The sequence below is a fragment of the Quercus lobata genome, chromosome 6 (genome assembly GCF_001633185.2).
Source record: "Quercus lobata isolate SW786 chromosome 6, ValleyOak3.0 Primary Assembly, whole genome shotgun sequence".
Taxonomy (NCBI): domain Eukaryota; kingdom Viridiplantae; phylum Streptophyta; class Magnoliopsida; order Fagales; family Fagaceae; genus Quercus; species Quercus lobata.
In genome coordinates, this window is record NC_044909.1 from 6060320 (window position 1) to 6077114 (window position 16795).

General features: G+C 39.0%; 1 protein-coding gene across 1 annotated transcript; it reads left to right on the forward strand.

The window, feature by feature from the left end:
• Positions 1–3911: 3911 nt before the first annotated feature.
• On the forward strand, positions 3912–11027 carry LOC115994883 (F-box/LRR-repeat protein 4). The gene is made up of 8 exons (XM_031119198.1): positions 3912–4379; positions 5255–5500; positions 5813–6219; positions 6496–6681; positions 7301–7493; positions 9032–9108; positions 9302–9452; positions 10342–11027. Exons 1-8 carry the CDS (start codon positions 4116–4118, stop codon positions 10636–10638), a joined length of 1821 nt encoding a protein of 606 aa, XP_030975058.1. The 5' UTR covers positions 3912–4115; the 3' UTR covers positions 10639–11027.
• The last annotated feature ends 5768 nt before the right edge of the window (positions 11028–16795 follow it).

The following is a 16795-nucleotide window of genomic DNA, read 5'->3' on the forward strand; positions in this document are numbered from 1 at the left end:
TAGGGTATGAATAGAAGGATATCCGAAGAGGAATACCTCTTCGGACATGACAAATGTAGTCCAAGTATGCACTAAATGTGCCCTGTGAACGTACGAGAAGGAAGGAAACTCAAAATATTTAAGGAAAAACTACTACCACCGCATTAGATGCATTGTAGTTACTTTTCTGGCCGCATTTATATGGAGAAGACCTCTGAACAGTGCTGCCTTGGCTATCACAACTCACAGAAGGCTGAAAGGGGTGTCTAATGAGAAGGATACTCAAGTAGGGACTCAGATGATCAACAAGTGTAGGATCAGGATGATCTAAGAGCAGCTATATAATGTGAAAGACCCTCCATGAGAAATGAATCGAAAGAGGGAGAGAAAAAAGAGGAAGCAATTTAAATTATTCTAAGTGGGCATTGTATCCAGATTCAACCTCCTCGGACTGGAAGTTTGTTAATATTAACATCCTTGGTTCGTGTTTGAACACCATGCAATTCAATACTAGCCGTTGTCCAATTCATTAAGACCTAATTCTTTGGCCTATTCTCTACAAATTCATTGTATTGGGCTCATTGGACTAAGATTTCATACATTTTGGACTTGGGCCTCAAACCGTGACCCTACACTAAGTATTTGGGATATTATTTTTGTATCAAAACTTGTTTATTCATTAAAATATTTCCAACACTATATAAGGAAAGGGCCACCGTGAAAAGGAAAAACAAAGAGAAGCTTGAGTTAAATATAAGAACATCTCTGAGGAGCATTATTTCCACCATTTTGTGTTTTCATCCTTATTAACGTCTATTCTATCAATCCTAGCCCATACTTAGTTTGCTAAGGTGTTTTATTGCTAAGCCCATTTTCTAACAAATATTTTGTTTTAAGCTCATTGGACTCTCATTCGCTGTACTTAGTGTGTTGAAGTTCCATTTCTAGTCCTTACAAATTTTATAATAATAATGATGCTATGAATAAAACAATTTTCCTACATTGAGCAAAAAAACTTGTGTGTTTTCACAAAATAATAATTATACTAAATCAAAGATTCATTTATTGTTAAAACTCACCGATTACACTAATTGCCGCAAAATGTTCATCCAAATTGGAATTACTAGTAGTTTACTTGTTATGCTAGGAGCTAGATTGAGTCTAATGTTGCAAGAGTAATTCTTTTTTTTTTTTCCTTTTTTTTTTTTTTTTTTTTTTTTTTTACAAGATAAAAATTCTACTATAACCTAATATAAGTATATATGTGTGTAAAGCTTCCTCTTGGAGGCTTGAACCCCGGCCCTTACTCTCACACCCTACAAGCACTTATACTTATAAAGTGACCAACATACTAAGGGTGTGCGGTGGTGTTGCAAGAGTAATTCTATGCTTTGTTTGTTTTGACGTAAAATATTTTCACATTTTACAGTGTTTGTTTTGAAGTAAAATATTTGGTTAAAAGTAAAATATTTTCAGTTAATAAAACTGTAAGGTCACAGTTTGGGGCCCAAGCCCAAAATGTATGGAGTCTTGGTCCAATGAGCCCAATACAATGAATTTGTAGAGAATGGGTTAAAGAACTAGGTCTTAATGAGTTGGACAACGACTAGTATTGAATTGCATGGCGATCAAACACAAATAAAGGATGCTGATATCAATAAACTTTCAGTCCGAGGAGGTTAAATTTGTATATAATGATCACTCTAAAATATCAGAATGATTTAGATTGCTATCCTATTTTTTCTCTCTCCTTTCCGTCTTTTTTTCTCATGGAGGGTCTCTCACATTATATAGCCTCTTTTGGGCCATCTTGATCCTACACTTGTTGATTATCTAAATTCTTACTTGAGTGCCCATCCCATTAGACACCCTTTTCAGCCTTCTGTGAGTTGTGGTAGCCAAGACAGCACTATTCAATGGTCTTCTCCACATAAATGCGGCCAGAAAAGTAGTTGCAATGCATTTAATGCGGTGGTAGCAGCTTTTCCTTAGATATTTTGTGTTTCCTTCTTTCTCGTGTATTTATGAGGCACATTTTTATCCGAGGAGGTATTCCTCCTTGGATCATCTTCCATTCATTCCCTGCTTATGAGATTTTAACTGGGGATCTTTCAACAACTATTTGCCTCTCCTCAGACTTGTCAATTCTCTCGGGTGAAGCCTAAAGTCCAATATATGCTCTTGGGCCCTTACCCCTACAAAAACCAATTAAGGTAAATTTGTGTAAAATATTTTACACTTGAAATATTGGTAAAATATTTTACACTTGAAATATTGGTAAAATATTTTACATTGGTTGGACTTGCTCTGTCCCGATACATTGCCTTTCTTTCTCATCTCAAGCTTTCTCAGTTTTCTCCACAACCTAGCCCACCATCAGCCCTTCTCTCCCACCCATCACTGGCTACACCCTCTTCGGCAACACCCATCACTAGCTCTCCCTTCACCAGCTCCATGTCATTGACGCCACCTTTAGTTCTCAAGTTCGATTTCTCATTTTACTAATTGTTTTTCGTTGTTCTCCATCTCTCTTTCTTTTCTTTTTTTCCTTTTTTTTCCAGCGCCACTGTCAATCTTGTTTAGTTGGGTTTCTGGAGATTGAGTTGCGATGGAGCTTGATTTTAGTGGGTCGAAGGTGGATCTGGTGATTGAGATTGGATAGTTTTTGGGTTGATGGATTTTGGGTCTCAATTGTTTAAAGGATTTCGGGTATGGTTTGGGTTTGTCGACGACTCGACAGAGGCAGGATGCTGGTGGCTTGATGGACGACATAAGTGGATTGTTTTTCATGGGTCTTAATTTTTCATTTTGGTGGCAGATTTCAGTTGTTTCTCATAGGATAATTGTGGTAGATATTGATTATTTTTTCCATGGTTTGTGGCTTTGGATTTATCGGTAATCTTCTAGTAGCTCCAAATAGACTATGGTTTGGATCCTTTGCAATGACTGCAGTAAAAAATCAAAGGTACAGTTCCATGTTGTGGCTCAGAAATGCCTGAACTGCAAATCTTATAACATGGGGCTGAGCAAGTGGCTATGGCTAGACTGTTACAAATTTAAAATGAATCTGAAAATGGCAATGACAACTGCAAGTGTACTCAAATTGAATGCGTCTCTTACAGGGATTTCCCTTCACTGTTTCAATTACCTGAGTCATATTCATGGATAGAGAGAATTGTGGTCCTCCCTTGGTGGTACTAATCTTGTTATCTGTTGTGAATCTCTCACAATTGATCCTATCTTGCAGCCTGTTCTTTGCTAGAAGATCCCTCAAGATCCACTTGCAATCCCCTTTTATCCTATGCATTTGTCCCCCCATATTGTTCTCTTGTCTTTAAAGAATGCCATCTATGGTTGGATATGTACTGATCCGGTGTGCTATGAGTTAGAAAGATGTTCATATTTTACATTAGACAAAACTTGAAAATGATTTTCTTTGTATGCAGTCAAACACAGTAAAATATTTTACATGTAAAATATTTTAAATTTGAGAATATTTTACTTTGAAACAAACGGAGCGCTAGTATAACATAAAATGTTACAATTTTTACCATAATTATCATACGTGGCAAACTATGACGAGCTACCTATCATTTTCATAAAGACCCATGATTTTATTTTATGACATTTACCGTTTACTACACCTGTCATAACAATTATGGTCTTATAATTTTTTATATTCCATAGCAAAATAATTGAGTCTTAAATATTCCTTGTGAATTAGACATGGGACAAAGTGTCAAATACTTGCTGCCATATAACTCAACTGAATCACTGCACACGAAAGAGTACTTGACCCAGCTTTGCCAGTGATGCTGCCATTTCCTGAAAATTGTCGCTGATATATATAAAAAAGAAAAAAAAAAAAAAGAAAAAAAAATGAAAGTTACCTTTATACCTTTGACACATTGCCCAATAAAAGAAAGTTGTTGTTCCGCAATTCCATTTCACGCCACCTCTCTACTGTTCGAAACTCACGTCTAGGAACACACACCACACCACAACACCCAGATACGTTTCCTTCTCTCCTCATCACCTTATAAAAATAAAAAATAAAAAAAATAACCGCCGACTCCACCGCTTTTCCATTACAAATATACCACTTCTCAAGTTCTGAAAACTACACCGTTTCAACAATGCGAGGGCATGATCGGATCAACAGATGTCTTCCCGATGAGCTACTCATCGAGATTTTCCGGCGGCTCCTCGACTCGAAGCCGAGCCGCGATGCCTGCTCTCTCGTCTGCAAGCGGTGGCTCAACCTCGAGCGCCTCAGCCGCTCCACCCTCCATATCGGCGCCTCCGGCTGCCCTGACCACTTCCTCAGCCGCATCACTCGTCGCTTCGTCAACGTCAAGACCGTCCACATTGACGAGCGCTTGTCGCTCCCGATTCAGTTCGTAAGCCCTCTCTCATTTTTAGGTTAGGGATTTAGGGTTCAATAATATTTGAGTTTGGCCATTGAATTTGATAGTTTTGATTCTTAATCAATTTCAATTGAGAGAAGGAGAAGCTTTTGGATTTATTGTCACATTTTCACTTTAGTTTAAATTTGTGAGATTTTTGTTTTGTTTATTGGAGTTCAATTGAGCTGAGCACTTTATGATTCTCAAAATGTGATATTTGGGCATTGAAGGTAATTGAATTGGATAATTTGATTTTCAATCAGTTTCGATTAAGAAATGGGAAGTTTTTAGATTCAAGCATTTGCCAATTAGCAAAATCTCAACTTTATTTGAAATAATCTCACATTATGCAAATAAGGAAATAAGCCTTTTCCAAACGGACACAAATCATAATTCCACTATAGTTTAAATTTGTGACGATTACTGTTTTTGCGTTTGTTTGGGGTATAATTTTGTTTATTAGAGTTCAGTTGAGCACTATATGATTCTTAAGGTTATTGGCTAGGATGCACGGACACTTCCGTACTTGTAATGGTGTCCTATCTACCGGATCATGTTATAATTTTTTAAAAATTGCTCGTGTCGCTGTATCATACTTGTTCCCGTACTGGTGTCTGTGTCCGTGTCCATGCATCCTAGGTTATTAGTTACAGCAAATTGTTCCAACTCTTGACCATTTTGTTTTTTTGGGTGAATTTGGGGCTTTTAACGTGAGGAAAGGAAAAAATTTCTGTAATATATGTTTGGAAAGGTACATTGGTTTTAACAAACAGCGCCTTTGCAAAAAGAGGAACTTTGAGTTCATTTTCAGTGTTTCTTTAGCTTGTTAAATAGTTTGATTATGTGATAAGACAAGTTTCTATGTGTAGAGAAGAAGATGTGGCAGTGAATCCACGAGTTCATATACAAAAAAGCGGCGTTATGTGAAGGAGAAAAGCGGGTCTGAAGACAGTGATTTTGAGACGTCTTCTATATCGGATGCTATGTTGAGTGTCCTTGGTGAAGGCTTTTCAAAACTTGAGAAGTTGAGCTTAATTTGGTGCAATAATGTGACAAGCACAGGTTTAGCATCATTAGCTCAAAAGTGTAGTTTGTTGAAGTCTTTGGATTTACAGGTAAATCTTTGGTTAATTGAACTCAACACTGTTCTACTTGCTGATTTTTTGATATTGTATTACGTAATGCCTTGCCTACGTTTGTGATTGATGGAAGGTTTTTTTTTTTTTTTTTTTTTTTTTTTTTTTTTCTTTTAAAGCCAGTTTTGTGATCATCATTGCCTACTTAGTTGAGGTTTAACTGTTCTGTCCCTTCAGACGGGAAGGGCTTGGCATTAAATGTTCATACTCTTCATTTTGTCATTTACTTTCGATTCTATATGTCAGTGCGATACATTATCATAAGCTTTACTTTTTTACACTTTTTTCCAGGGTTGCTATGTTGGAGATCCAGGTCTAGCTGCTGTTGGACAGTGCTGCAAGCGGCTTGAAGATTTGAATTTGCGTTTTTGTGAAGGTTTGACTGATGCGGGTGTGGTTGAATTAGCACTTGGTTGTGGGAAATCATTAAATACTCTTGGAGTTGCAGCTTGTGCAAAAATAACTGATATCTCATTGGAAGCTGTTGGGTTGCACTGTAAATCTCTTGAGACCTTGTCATTGGATTCGGAGTATGTGAGTGACAAAGGGATGCTTGCTGTAGCCAAAGGATGTCCTCTTTTAAAAGTTCTGAAGATACAATGTGTCAATGTTACTGATGAGGCTTTGGCAGTTGTGGGCACTTGTTGTTTGTCACTCGAGTTTCTGGCTCTATTCAGTTTGCAGAAATTTACTGATAAGTCAGTTACTGTCCATCTGCCAATTGTTATTTGCTTCTATCTTTCATTTTTTTTTTCCCCTTTATCTGTGTTGCGATAAGAATTTGGTGTGTGTTTTCTATTATTCTTAGACACATTTATCTTTCAAAGTAGTTGGAATTATTGATGAAGTTGAGCCAGTCTTTATTGTGTCACTGGTTTTGCTTAATGTCGTTGTCCTAAGTATTTAGGGTATTTATTTCATTTATTCCCACTTAGATTCTCATTGCTTATTTACTTCCACTTAACATGTTTCAGGGGTCTACGTGCTATCGGCAGTGGTTGTAAGAAGTTAAAAAATCTCACTCTTAGTGATTGCTATTTCCTGAGCGACAAGGGTTTGGAAGCAATTGCAACTGGTTGCAAGGAACTTACACATCTCGAAGTTAATGGGTGCCATAATATCGGAACTTTGGGACTGGAATCTATTGGAAAATATTGCCAGTATGTTTCTCTCCCAGCCTAATCTTAATGACTTGGGTATGTGGTTATGATAACGTGTGCATTGATTGAAAGTCATGTTTGGTTCACAATATCACACAAGCTACTAGCCCCGTTGCTCTTGAGCTCTACAAGTATTCATTTGAGCTACATGCTTTTACTAACCTGTTAAAACTATTTAATATCATTTCATTGACATTTTGAAAAAAATTTCAATGTTTTGGCACTTTCTTTTTTATCATTACGGTGTAAAGTTCTTCCATCATATGGAATGATGGATACTCACCTGTCTTCTGCAGTAGCAGCCTTGGTAAAATGTTTTCCACTCAACTTAGTGAACGAGGAAAAATATTAAATTCATCAAATAGATGTTATCCAATCTGCGTAAAAGTATCATGGCTTCCTCTCAGTTAAGGGTTTGGATGGATTTAGTCACATGTTCCTTGCATTTTATAGTTAGGTTTTGCTCGCATTCTGCTTAATTTGAAGTATATTTCTTGCATTTTACATTGATCAAAGCTAGTTACATATTATTGGCTTTTGGCTAAATATGTAACATTTGTTTGATACAGTCTGTGGATACTTTTGTGAAGATGCTAATCTTAGCTCTGAATATTTGCAGGCAACTCACTGAATTAGCGCTGTTGTTCTGCCAAAAGATAGGTAATAAAGCCCTTCTTGAAGTTGGAAGGGGCTGTAACAAATTGCAAGCTCTTCACTTGGTAGATTGCTCTAGTATTGGAGATGAAGGCATTTGTGGTATAGCTAGGGGCTGCAGGAACTTAAAGAAACTTCACATTCGGCGGTGTTATGAGGTCCTCACTCTCTCACAATTAGTTCTTGTATTGCATATTTTGCCAAACTAATGCCTTGACTAATTTGCCAAAATTTTCGTTAGTATTCTAAGTATTCCTTTCATTTATTTTATCTTCAAAAAATCTATTTTGTTCCTGATTCATTTGGATGGTTGTTCTCACAAAACATGGCGGCATTTAAGTGCTTACTGAAGGTATGAGAACAACCATCCAAGTAAATCATGAACAAACTTTGACTTTAAATCGTCGCTCCTTTGAGAACATGGAGAAGACGTTGGATGAGTTAAAGGTTTTATGCCAGCATAATCTTTTTGAGTGGTCTCACTGTTGGGGTATTACTGATTCTTTGTCTCTTTCCCAGTTTATGTTTTCCCTTAGATTAACTTTCTGATTTCCCTCTCCTTTGTTTGCTGTTTGTTTCATTTGTTTCCTATTGTTCATCATCATGAACATCTTGTACTTTTCATTTTTTTTTCTTATTAATATTAGTTCTCTGATTACCTATCTCAAAATCAGTCAATCTTCTAGCTTGAACAAGTGGCTGAGATATGTCCTCTTTATCATCTAGAATATTTCTATCAACTGTTGGGGTAATAATACTCTGTACTTTGCTTCTTTCAATATCAGCTTGAATTTTTACAGTGCCCTGCTTGTAAGAATGTTATAAAAATGTAGGAAACATGGGAATTTTTAACTATGTTGCTGGTCCTTTTAGCAATTTTAAAAAAGTACAAATTTCACAAGTAAAATATTTTAAATACACCTGAGTTTAGGGTAATTTTGATTTTATCCCCCTAAAGCTTTAAAATTTTGATCCGCTCTCCTTACATTGCATATCATTTGAATTTATTCCCTTCCATCCATGCGCCATGCCTACCTGTCTATTAAGTGTCAACTAAGCTCAAAATAAGTGTGATTAAATCGACTTCATTTTGTCCATGTCAATAAAAAAAAGTAACATTTTATCTTATTTTCTATTTTATTTTCATTTTAACATCATTGTTTGGATAGGAGATTGTGTTTGTAGTGATGTTCACAAATTGCATTGGGGTTTCTTAGAGTTAGGTTTCTGTTTGGCTGCCTAGAAAATGGTGGAAAAGATTTTTTTTTATTTAATTTTAATGCGTATTTTTTTAGATTATAGGGGATAGTTTTTACATTTTTATCATTTTTTATGTTACTTAATTGACTTGACATCATTTAATTGATGTGGCATAATTTGATTGGTCAAACTAATAGACATGATAGGCTTAGCTGGCACTTAAAAGACAGCTAAGCACGGCACATGGACAGAAGGGAACAAATCTAAACGATATATGACATTAGGGGAGCAGATCAAAATCTTGAAACTTTAGGAGACAGAGTCAAAATTACTTGTAACTTTAAGGGTGTAATTTGCATTTTATTTAATGTTTTAAATAATACGATAGTTGTATTATTTTTGTTTAAATCTGCATCCTTAGTAGGCATTCACATTTTTTTTAGTGTAAACATCTTGCACTATAGTCTCATATATCTTTTGTTTTTGCCATTAATAGATTGGAAATAAGGGAATTTCTGCTATTGGTGAGTATTGTAACTCTCTTACAGATCTTAGCCTTCGATTTTGTGATAGGTAAAATATTCTTCACAGCTTTCTCTTTATATTTTTATTTCTTACCCTTGAGAATTAGATATTTTTCCCCCTATAGTCAACATTTTGCCAGTTGAAATCTTCATCATTACATGGAACATTCTATAAATCCTACCGGACCTCTGACTGAAACAAACCCCCCCCCCCCCTCCCGGGGCCCCTTTTTTATCACTAGGGTTGGAGATGAGGCCCTTGTTGCTGTTGGTCAGGGTTGCTCACTACATCATCTAAATGTCAGTGGCTGCCACCAAATTGGAGATGCTGGAATAATAGCCATTGCAAGAGGCTGCCCACAGCTCCGTTCGTTAGACATAAGTGTTCTCCAGGTGTGTTCTCTCTCCCCATCCTCAGTTTATGATTCTGTGCATGCGTGCATAAATTTGCATTAACCTTGGATATATACTCTGATTAGTAAAACTTGTTTCTATGTGAATTTTATGAAACTGAAATTTAGTGCCCCAACTTGCTCTATTGTTATATTGATGTGCACTATATGTAGTTGAAAGATGGGTTTAAAACTTTGAATGAGTGGTTGGAAACATATGATACTGTAATATGATGGCATTCATGTGCAAATATAAAATTACTTGATTTTTTTATCTGGTTGTGGAGTAAAAATTTTATTTACATATCGATGTGTATGTAATAGGACCATTGTCTGGTGCAATGATAAAGTCTTTGGCTGTGAAGTGCACAATTTCAATCCTTAGAGCAGCATCATTATAATATTGTTAAAAGGTTGGTCCATATCCAAGCCATCCTTCCCAAAACCTAATATAGTTGGGTCCAACGGTGGGTAGTAACTTTTTGATACAAACACTGGGTAATAAGTAATAGCCTTTATTGATGCACATTTAGTGTGCGTTTGGATATCGCCTATTTTGCTGAAAACTGAAAACAATAAAAAAAATAATTTCTGGTTACTGTTTATTACTGTTCACTACTGTTCATTGGCTAAATAAACTGTTCATGTCCCATGAACAGTGCATTAAGCTTTAGTAAAAAAAAAAAAAAAAAACGCAAAACATGGACGTGAGAGACGCTATCCAAATGAAGCTTTAATATCTATGCGCTGTTATGTGAAGTTCACACATCCTGAGTTATGTACCAGTCAACTTGGTCAAAACAATTCCTTGATTCAATGTTTTTATCATTTCCCCCTCTCCTCTTCGTGTAGTTTCCTCTTCAATCTAACATATTTGTCCATCTTGGCAGAATTTGGGGGATATGGCAATGGCCGAGTTAGGAGAAGGCTGTCCATTACTCAAAGAAATACTTCTGTCACACTGCCGCCAAATAACAGATGTTGGTATAGGCCACCTTGTAAGAAATTGCAGCCTGCTTGAATCCTGCCACATGGTTTATTGCCCTGGTATAACTGCAGCTGGAGTTGCCACTGTGGTTTCCAGTTGCACCAACATAAAGAAGGTTCTGGTTGAGAAATGGAAGGTTAGTGAGCGGACCAAACGAAGATCAGGCTCTGTCATCACTTACCTCTGTATGGAGCTTTAGATCCAACATCAAGTTATGTACATACGCTGAGCTTGTACATGTTCGATTACAAACCAAGTGAGAAGCCCAGATCTTGGCACTCAGAAAGATTAGCAGTTACTTGTGCACATGCTGTTGATGTTTCCTTTTCCTTTCTTTTCTTTTTTTTAAAAATATGTTTTCCTTGTTGCTCCCCTTTCAGTTTGTCAGTTGTGCCATCTTGTAATTTATTGTTTGTGTGTGATATTTGTACCAAATGTAATAGTGTTTAGGAAATGATTCAGTGTAAATGAATAAATTATGTTCTCACTGCAGCTCTTATGTATAGAAAAGTCTGGTTGAGGAAATGAAGCTTTGCTTTCAAAACCTAGGGCCCCATTTTTCCTTCACCAAATGTGTACTGATTCGTACCTTTTCTCTTCTTTTCTTTTCCTTTTTTAATAGACTAATGATAACATCTGGCTTGGTTGGCGATATTTCAACTCTAGTACCAGGAAAGAGCTTTTAGATTTGAAATAGCTTTGGATACCTCCTTCAGAATCAAGTTCTTCGCCACCAAAATTAGGGATAACTTTCAATCCAACAAGTGATTTAACCCCTGCAACTGAAAAAGTTGCAGCGGAAATCTTTCCTTGGCAATGGGACACTCTGCAACAAAATCCTAAGATTCCCAATGGGACACTCCAGGACTGAAAAGGCCAAGTCTCTTTAGAAAATGTTGTAAAACCCAAAATCTTTGATAGCACCCAATGTGAAATCCAATGAATTGCTTGATTAATAAGCAACAAAATGCTGAAGTAGAAAGATGTTTTCTTTATTCAGTCAAATGTTAGGTCAATATCATGTCATTGAATGGCCCGTACAAGTTGTAATCTTAAACCAACTTTTGCAGTGATTTTTCTCATTAGAATTTAACCGTGTTTCTTTAAATTCCAATTTTGAGGACCACCCCTCCTATTCGCTGAACCATCTAAACTGGGATAATCCAAATTACATGACACATTCTGGACAAGGTTTCCATATGAAAAGCTCCAGAAGTGTTTGCTTCCCATAATGTTAATAAATAAATAAATAATAATAATAATAATAATAATAATAATAAAGAAGGGAAAAATTGTGTCCAAAGCTTCAAATGGCCTCGTTTACCCGATCATTTCCATTTTTTTCCCCAGAAATCTATATCTACTGAGAAAATAGACTAATTGTAAGCAAGCTTGGACAGATCATCTTCATGCTGTATTAAAAGGGTTCAAGACTTCAAGCAACAAAGAGGGTAGCCTGCACTGTTCTTCCCACGCGAGGAGATGTCTTATTATATATCTAATTTATGTTTCACAAGATGTGGGAATTACGAGTATATTGGAGTATGGACCTCACTACCCATACATTCTTTGTTTTTTTTTTCCCCCTGAATAAATTAGTACATATTAAAAAGAAACAGAAGATGGTCTTCCAAAATTATAAAAAATAAAAAAATAAAAAGAGAAGATGAGAGATGAAGAAGAAGAAGAAGATGATGTTCCCAATTCATCTCTATTATTGGGGAAAAAAATAGAAGAAGGTAGAGACAAGGAAATGGATTCATCTGACCATCCCAATTACACTGAGTAGCTGGTATACTGAATGAAGATTACAACAGAAATAGTAATATTCATTATTAGAAATAAAATGTGTCGTAATGGAATAATTAAATATATTCATAAATTTGGTTGTGAGTTGTAACATTAGAATAAAACTTAAGATCTATTTTAAAAAATATCTTACTCATACAATCATATTTCCTTACAAATAATTTTTTTTTAAAGGACAAAATTTAGTTACAAAATTAATTGTAATCTTAGGTTACAATCTTACTCAATAAAATAAACATTATTACATATTTTGAAAATCTAACTATTGAATTGCATGTTTTTTATGCTCTTAATACACATATCAAATTTTGTGTCAATCGGATATTATTTACTATATGATCTACATACTTATATTTTATGTATAATTTTAAACTACAAAAACTTGTAATTTAAAAAATTTATTGATGACATAATTATTGATCTTTAATTTTCCAAAAATTTTGCAAGTATGGAGTGTATAAGAAGAAGAAGTAATCTGTAATCCAAAGGTGGATTTGTCAAAATTCTCCTTCAATAAAAAGATATTGAGTAAGGTTATAATATAAAACTACAACTAATTTTGTAGCTAATTTTGTCATTTTTTAAATTTAAGAGAGAAATGAGTATTTTTTTTTTTTTGACCTTTTATTTTAATAATTGTAATGTGTCTATGGAAAGTTTATTTACTTAGAAATATATTAATTTTAAAAATGTAAGGACACGATTCGTGGCGGACCGTAACAGTGTCGGGTTCGCACGTAAAAAGGCCCCTAACAATATCATTTGTAGAGCGTGGGTTTGGAAGGCTAGGCCCTGGTTGACAGGCGGTGGGTTTTTCGCGGTGTTCGTACAAGTTAAGTTTTCCTTCACCCCTAGAGTCTTTCTCCTGGAGGTGGGCTGGGAGGCTCTGGTTTTTGGCCATTTTTCCCAACCCCTCTGTTGGTGCACCTTCCTTTTTATTATATAGTCCGTCTTGGTCGATCCTGACCCTCCATTTGTAGGTCAAGCAGGAGCTTATTTCTGTATCCATCCCATCAACCGTCCCGTCTAACTTTCTATTAGTGGCATGGAACGAGGCTTACACCGTCCAAACGTCTTTTCTCATTAATCAGCTCTGGGTATTGGCAGGTGCATTTACTGAAGAGGGGACGCATTTTCCTTGGTCCAATTTCACACCTTGCTTCCCTATGGGCCCCATTCCGTTCTCATCCCCTTAAGGGGGCTGTTTGGGGATTGCCTACACCATGGTGTTGGTCTTCCCATTGAAGCTCTGGAATGCCGAGGACAGGGTAAGGTCTCAGCCGTTCCCCTTGCTACCTCGGCCACTGATCATTCGTCTTCGGCAAGATACCTCCTCGGCACGGGCCCTGGGCCCAGATAGAGTTTGGGCCGGATTGCAGACCTCTCGGACCCACAATAGCCCCTCAAAATCCTGCTATCCGTCCCCTCGGACGGATAGGAGGGTTTTGATGACATCAGGGATCTGCCAATGCCTATCAATCCTTGTCATCTATCGATTCCCGAGGTTTTTCACCTGCCCAAGGCACGTTCCTAGAGCCGTTGGAAGGCGAAACGTGGCCTCATTAAATACGGGCGGCTTGGTGCTTCCCACGTTCAACGGTGTGATGGAAATCGAACGGTGGTGATCTCCTGGCCTCTTTGGGCGGGAAAAAGGGCGTGCAGTTTACCCTAGAAAGTATAAAAGATTTTTTGGAGATGGATCCGTCTCTCCAGTTCTGTACTTAAGAGTTTTAGTGCGTGTATCCAGGGTTCATCCGAACTTCCGCCCAAATTCAAGTCTATCTCAAGCACATATAGCCCATCCGAAGCGTAATTCTCCTTTTATGTAAGTTCCCTATCTCCATTAACTCGCGTTTTTTCTTTTCTGAGTTTATTTCTCTTTGGCTCCCTTTCTTTTCCGTCGCGGGTTAGGTTTGTTTTAGCAAATGACAAAGGCGACTAAATTGAGATTGAGGAAGTTGGTCGATACTGAAGAGGCGATGAATAAGTTCATCGTTGATTATAGGATTCCCCCCAACGTAAGTCTGGAGCACTGTAAGATGGGGGAATGGCACATTAAGAGGGGAACGGGCGCGGTTGTAATTCCCGTCCTCGCCTTTGTAGAGGGAGGTATGAGAATCCCTATGGGACCAGTGACGAGGGGTTACCTCAGGCATTTCCGTTTAGCCCCTACCCAGTGCGCCGGCAACGTTCTTAGGATTTTGGGTTGCGTGGACGCTTTAAACGAGAAGATGGGTTTAAGACTGACCCACCATGATGTAAACTGGTGCTATAACCTCCAGAAATTGAAAGGAAAAACCTACTACATGAGGTCGAGGGATGATAGGGTTCGGTTGATCCAGTGCCTCCCTAATTCCAACAAGGGACTGAACAAGGATTTCCTTATCGTCTCTGGGGAGTGGCATGATGGCAATCCATGCCCCGTAGTAGAAGGAGAACCAGGTGGGGTATTAAGAATGGAAGAGGGATAACCCTTTAAGCCATTCTAACCTAACGTCTTCCGATAACTAACCATGCATATATGTTTGTTGTTTTTGTAGATGAACGCGCCTATACACGGCATTTTCATTTAGTCAATCGGGCAGACTTGGAGACCGTTTTACAAGCGGCGATTTTTGTGAATGACAGTGATGGCCAAGTCCGTGCAGCTCACAAAATACTAGGGTACCCTCCGGTTCAGAAGTCATTCGGGGACGCAAAGCACGTGATCAGTGCCCGCCGTCCTTGGCTTCCAAAAATTACCGTGGTAGAGAAGGGATTTTTAATCTCACAGGAGCCAGCTGTCCCCAAGAACATCCCCCTGGTGGGTTCCTCTTCGTCTCATCAAGCAGCAGAGGACGAAGGTGAGCCAGATCAGCCGGAGGAAGGGTTCGGGGTATTTGACTTAGTCTACCAATTCGAGGACCCTCCTGGTGACCTAGGTGACCCAGCCTTGTCCGAGGCGGAGTTGTCATTAATAGGCACCTCTTCTCAAGCCGAGATGTGAGTCAAGAGAATACCTTTAACCCCCCTTCTTCAACTCCTCGAGGACCAACCAGGGAAGGATACCCAGGAGGCACCACAACCCAATGCTCCTCCTCCACCACCTCGGCCCCTTACAATCCAAACCAGGTCATCCTCCACCAAGTCTCAGCCACAATCCACCCGCCCCGAACCTCCCACCTCCTCCCAACCAGCTCGGTCTCCTCGACCTGAAGGTGCTGATTCCAAGAGAAAGAGGAGCCCTAAGGGCAAGGACATCGTGGACGAGGGAAAATCCCAACCTCCTAAGGAGAAGGATGAGACTCCGCGCACAAAACAACTGAAGATCGGACCCCAAGGCAAGGGCAAAGGACCCACAGTTCAAACCTCTCAAGGCAAGGGAAAAGGAATTGATTCCCAATCCCTACCGAGCGCCTGGCTTCCTGCCCCAATGCTTCACGGGGGTCCATTACTGGAAACTGCCTCTCTGAGGGACCTTGGAGACGGCGAGGGTGGATACGTGGCGGATGCATTAGGGAGAACCATGTTACTCCCTAATGACATGGATGAGCTGAAGAGAATGAGGATGCAGGAGGTTTTTCTCAGTACTAAGAGATACTTGGGCATGGTAAGATTTCTTGAAACCTAACACTTTATTAACTCTTGTCACCGGTTGGTCACTCACTACACGTTCATCTTTCTTGACAGGCTCTCCAGGCAACCTATAGGATGGAGGAAGAAGTGCATGACAAGAGTAAGGCGGCCGAGAATGAACGCAAGAAGCGCATAACGGCCTCAAAGACTCTCGAAGCTTCTGAAAAGGAACTTGCCAAAGTCAAGGATGACTTAACAATGACTACCCGCGAGAGGGATAACGTCTCGGCGGGCCTTGCTAGTGCCCAAAAACAGGCCAAGGACCAAACCAAGCGCGCAATTGAAGCCGAGGACCAGCTGCGAACAGTCAGAGATCTGATCGAGGATTTAAATAAGCAGCTGGCCTCGGCTCTGCATGAGAAAGGAGTGGCAGAGTATGCCCGTGATGAAGCCGTAAGGGCAAAGCAGGAGGCCGAGTTTGCCAGGAATGAGGCAGAGGCTGCCAAGAATACGGCCGAGGACGATGGTTACAACATGGGAGTAGCCGAAACCCAAGCCACCCTTAAGGCGCAGATTCCTGGAGTGTGCAGGTTTTATTGCTCCCAGGTCTGGGAAGAAGCATTGAAGCGAGCTGAGGTGGACGCTTCATCAGATTTGTGGAAGGCAGAGAGCGTATTCTACCCGGCGGCCATCCGCGAGACCACTTCCACCAACTCTGTGACCACGGATGATCAACTCGAGGAAGGGGTCACCCCGTCGGAAAACTTACAAGCCAGTGGTTCCTCTAGCAAGGCGCCCACAGAGGGAAAACTTCAGGATGTGGCAGTGATATCGCAGCATGCGGATCCTGGGGCACCTACAGAGGTTACTGAGCCCAAGGTTGGCATTCAGGTGTCCAGTACAGAAGAACCAGCCACACTTGCACAGCCGCCACAGGCTATTCCCCTTGCTGTGGTCCCTCAGAGTACCAGTGTTGATCCTGTTCAGCCTTC

Coding starts and splice junctions, on each gene's coding strand:
- LOC115994883 (XM_031119198.1), top strand. CDS start 4,116: ATGCGAGGGCATGATCGGATCAACAGATGTCTTCCCGATGAGCTACTC. Junction 6,220..6,495: donor TTGCAGAAATTTACTGATAA/GTCAGTTACTGT, acceptor AACATGTTTCAG/GGGTCTACGTGCTATCGGCA. Junction 9,109..9,301: donor AGCCTTCGATTTTGTGATAG/GTAAAATATTCT, acceptor TTTTATCACTAG/GGTTGGAGATGAGGCCCTTG.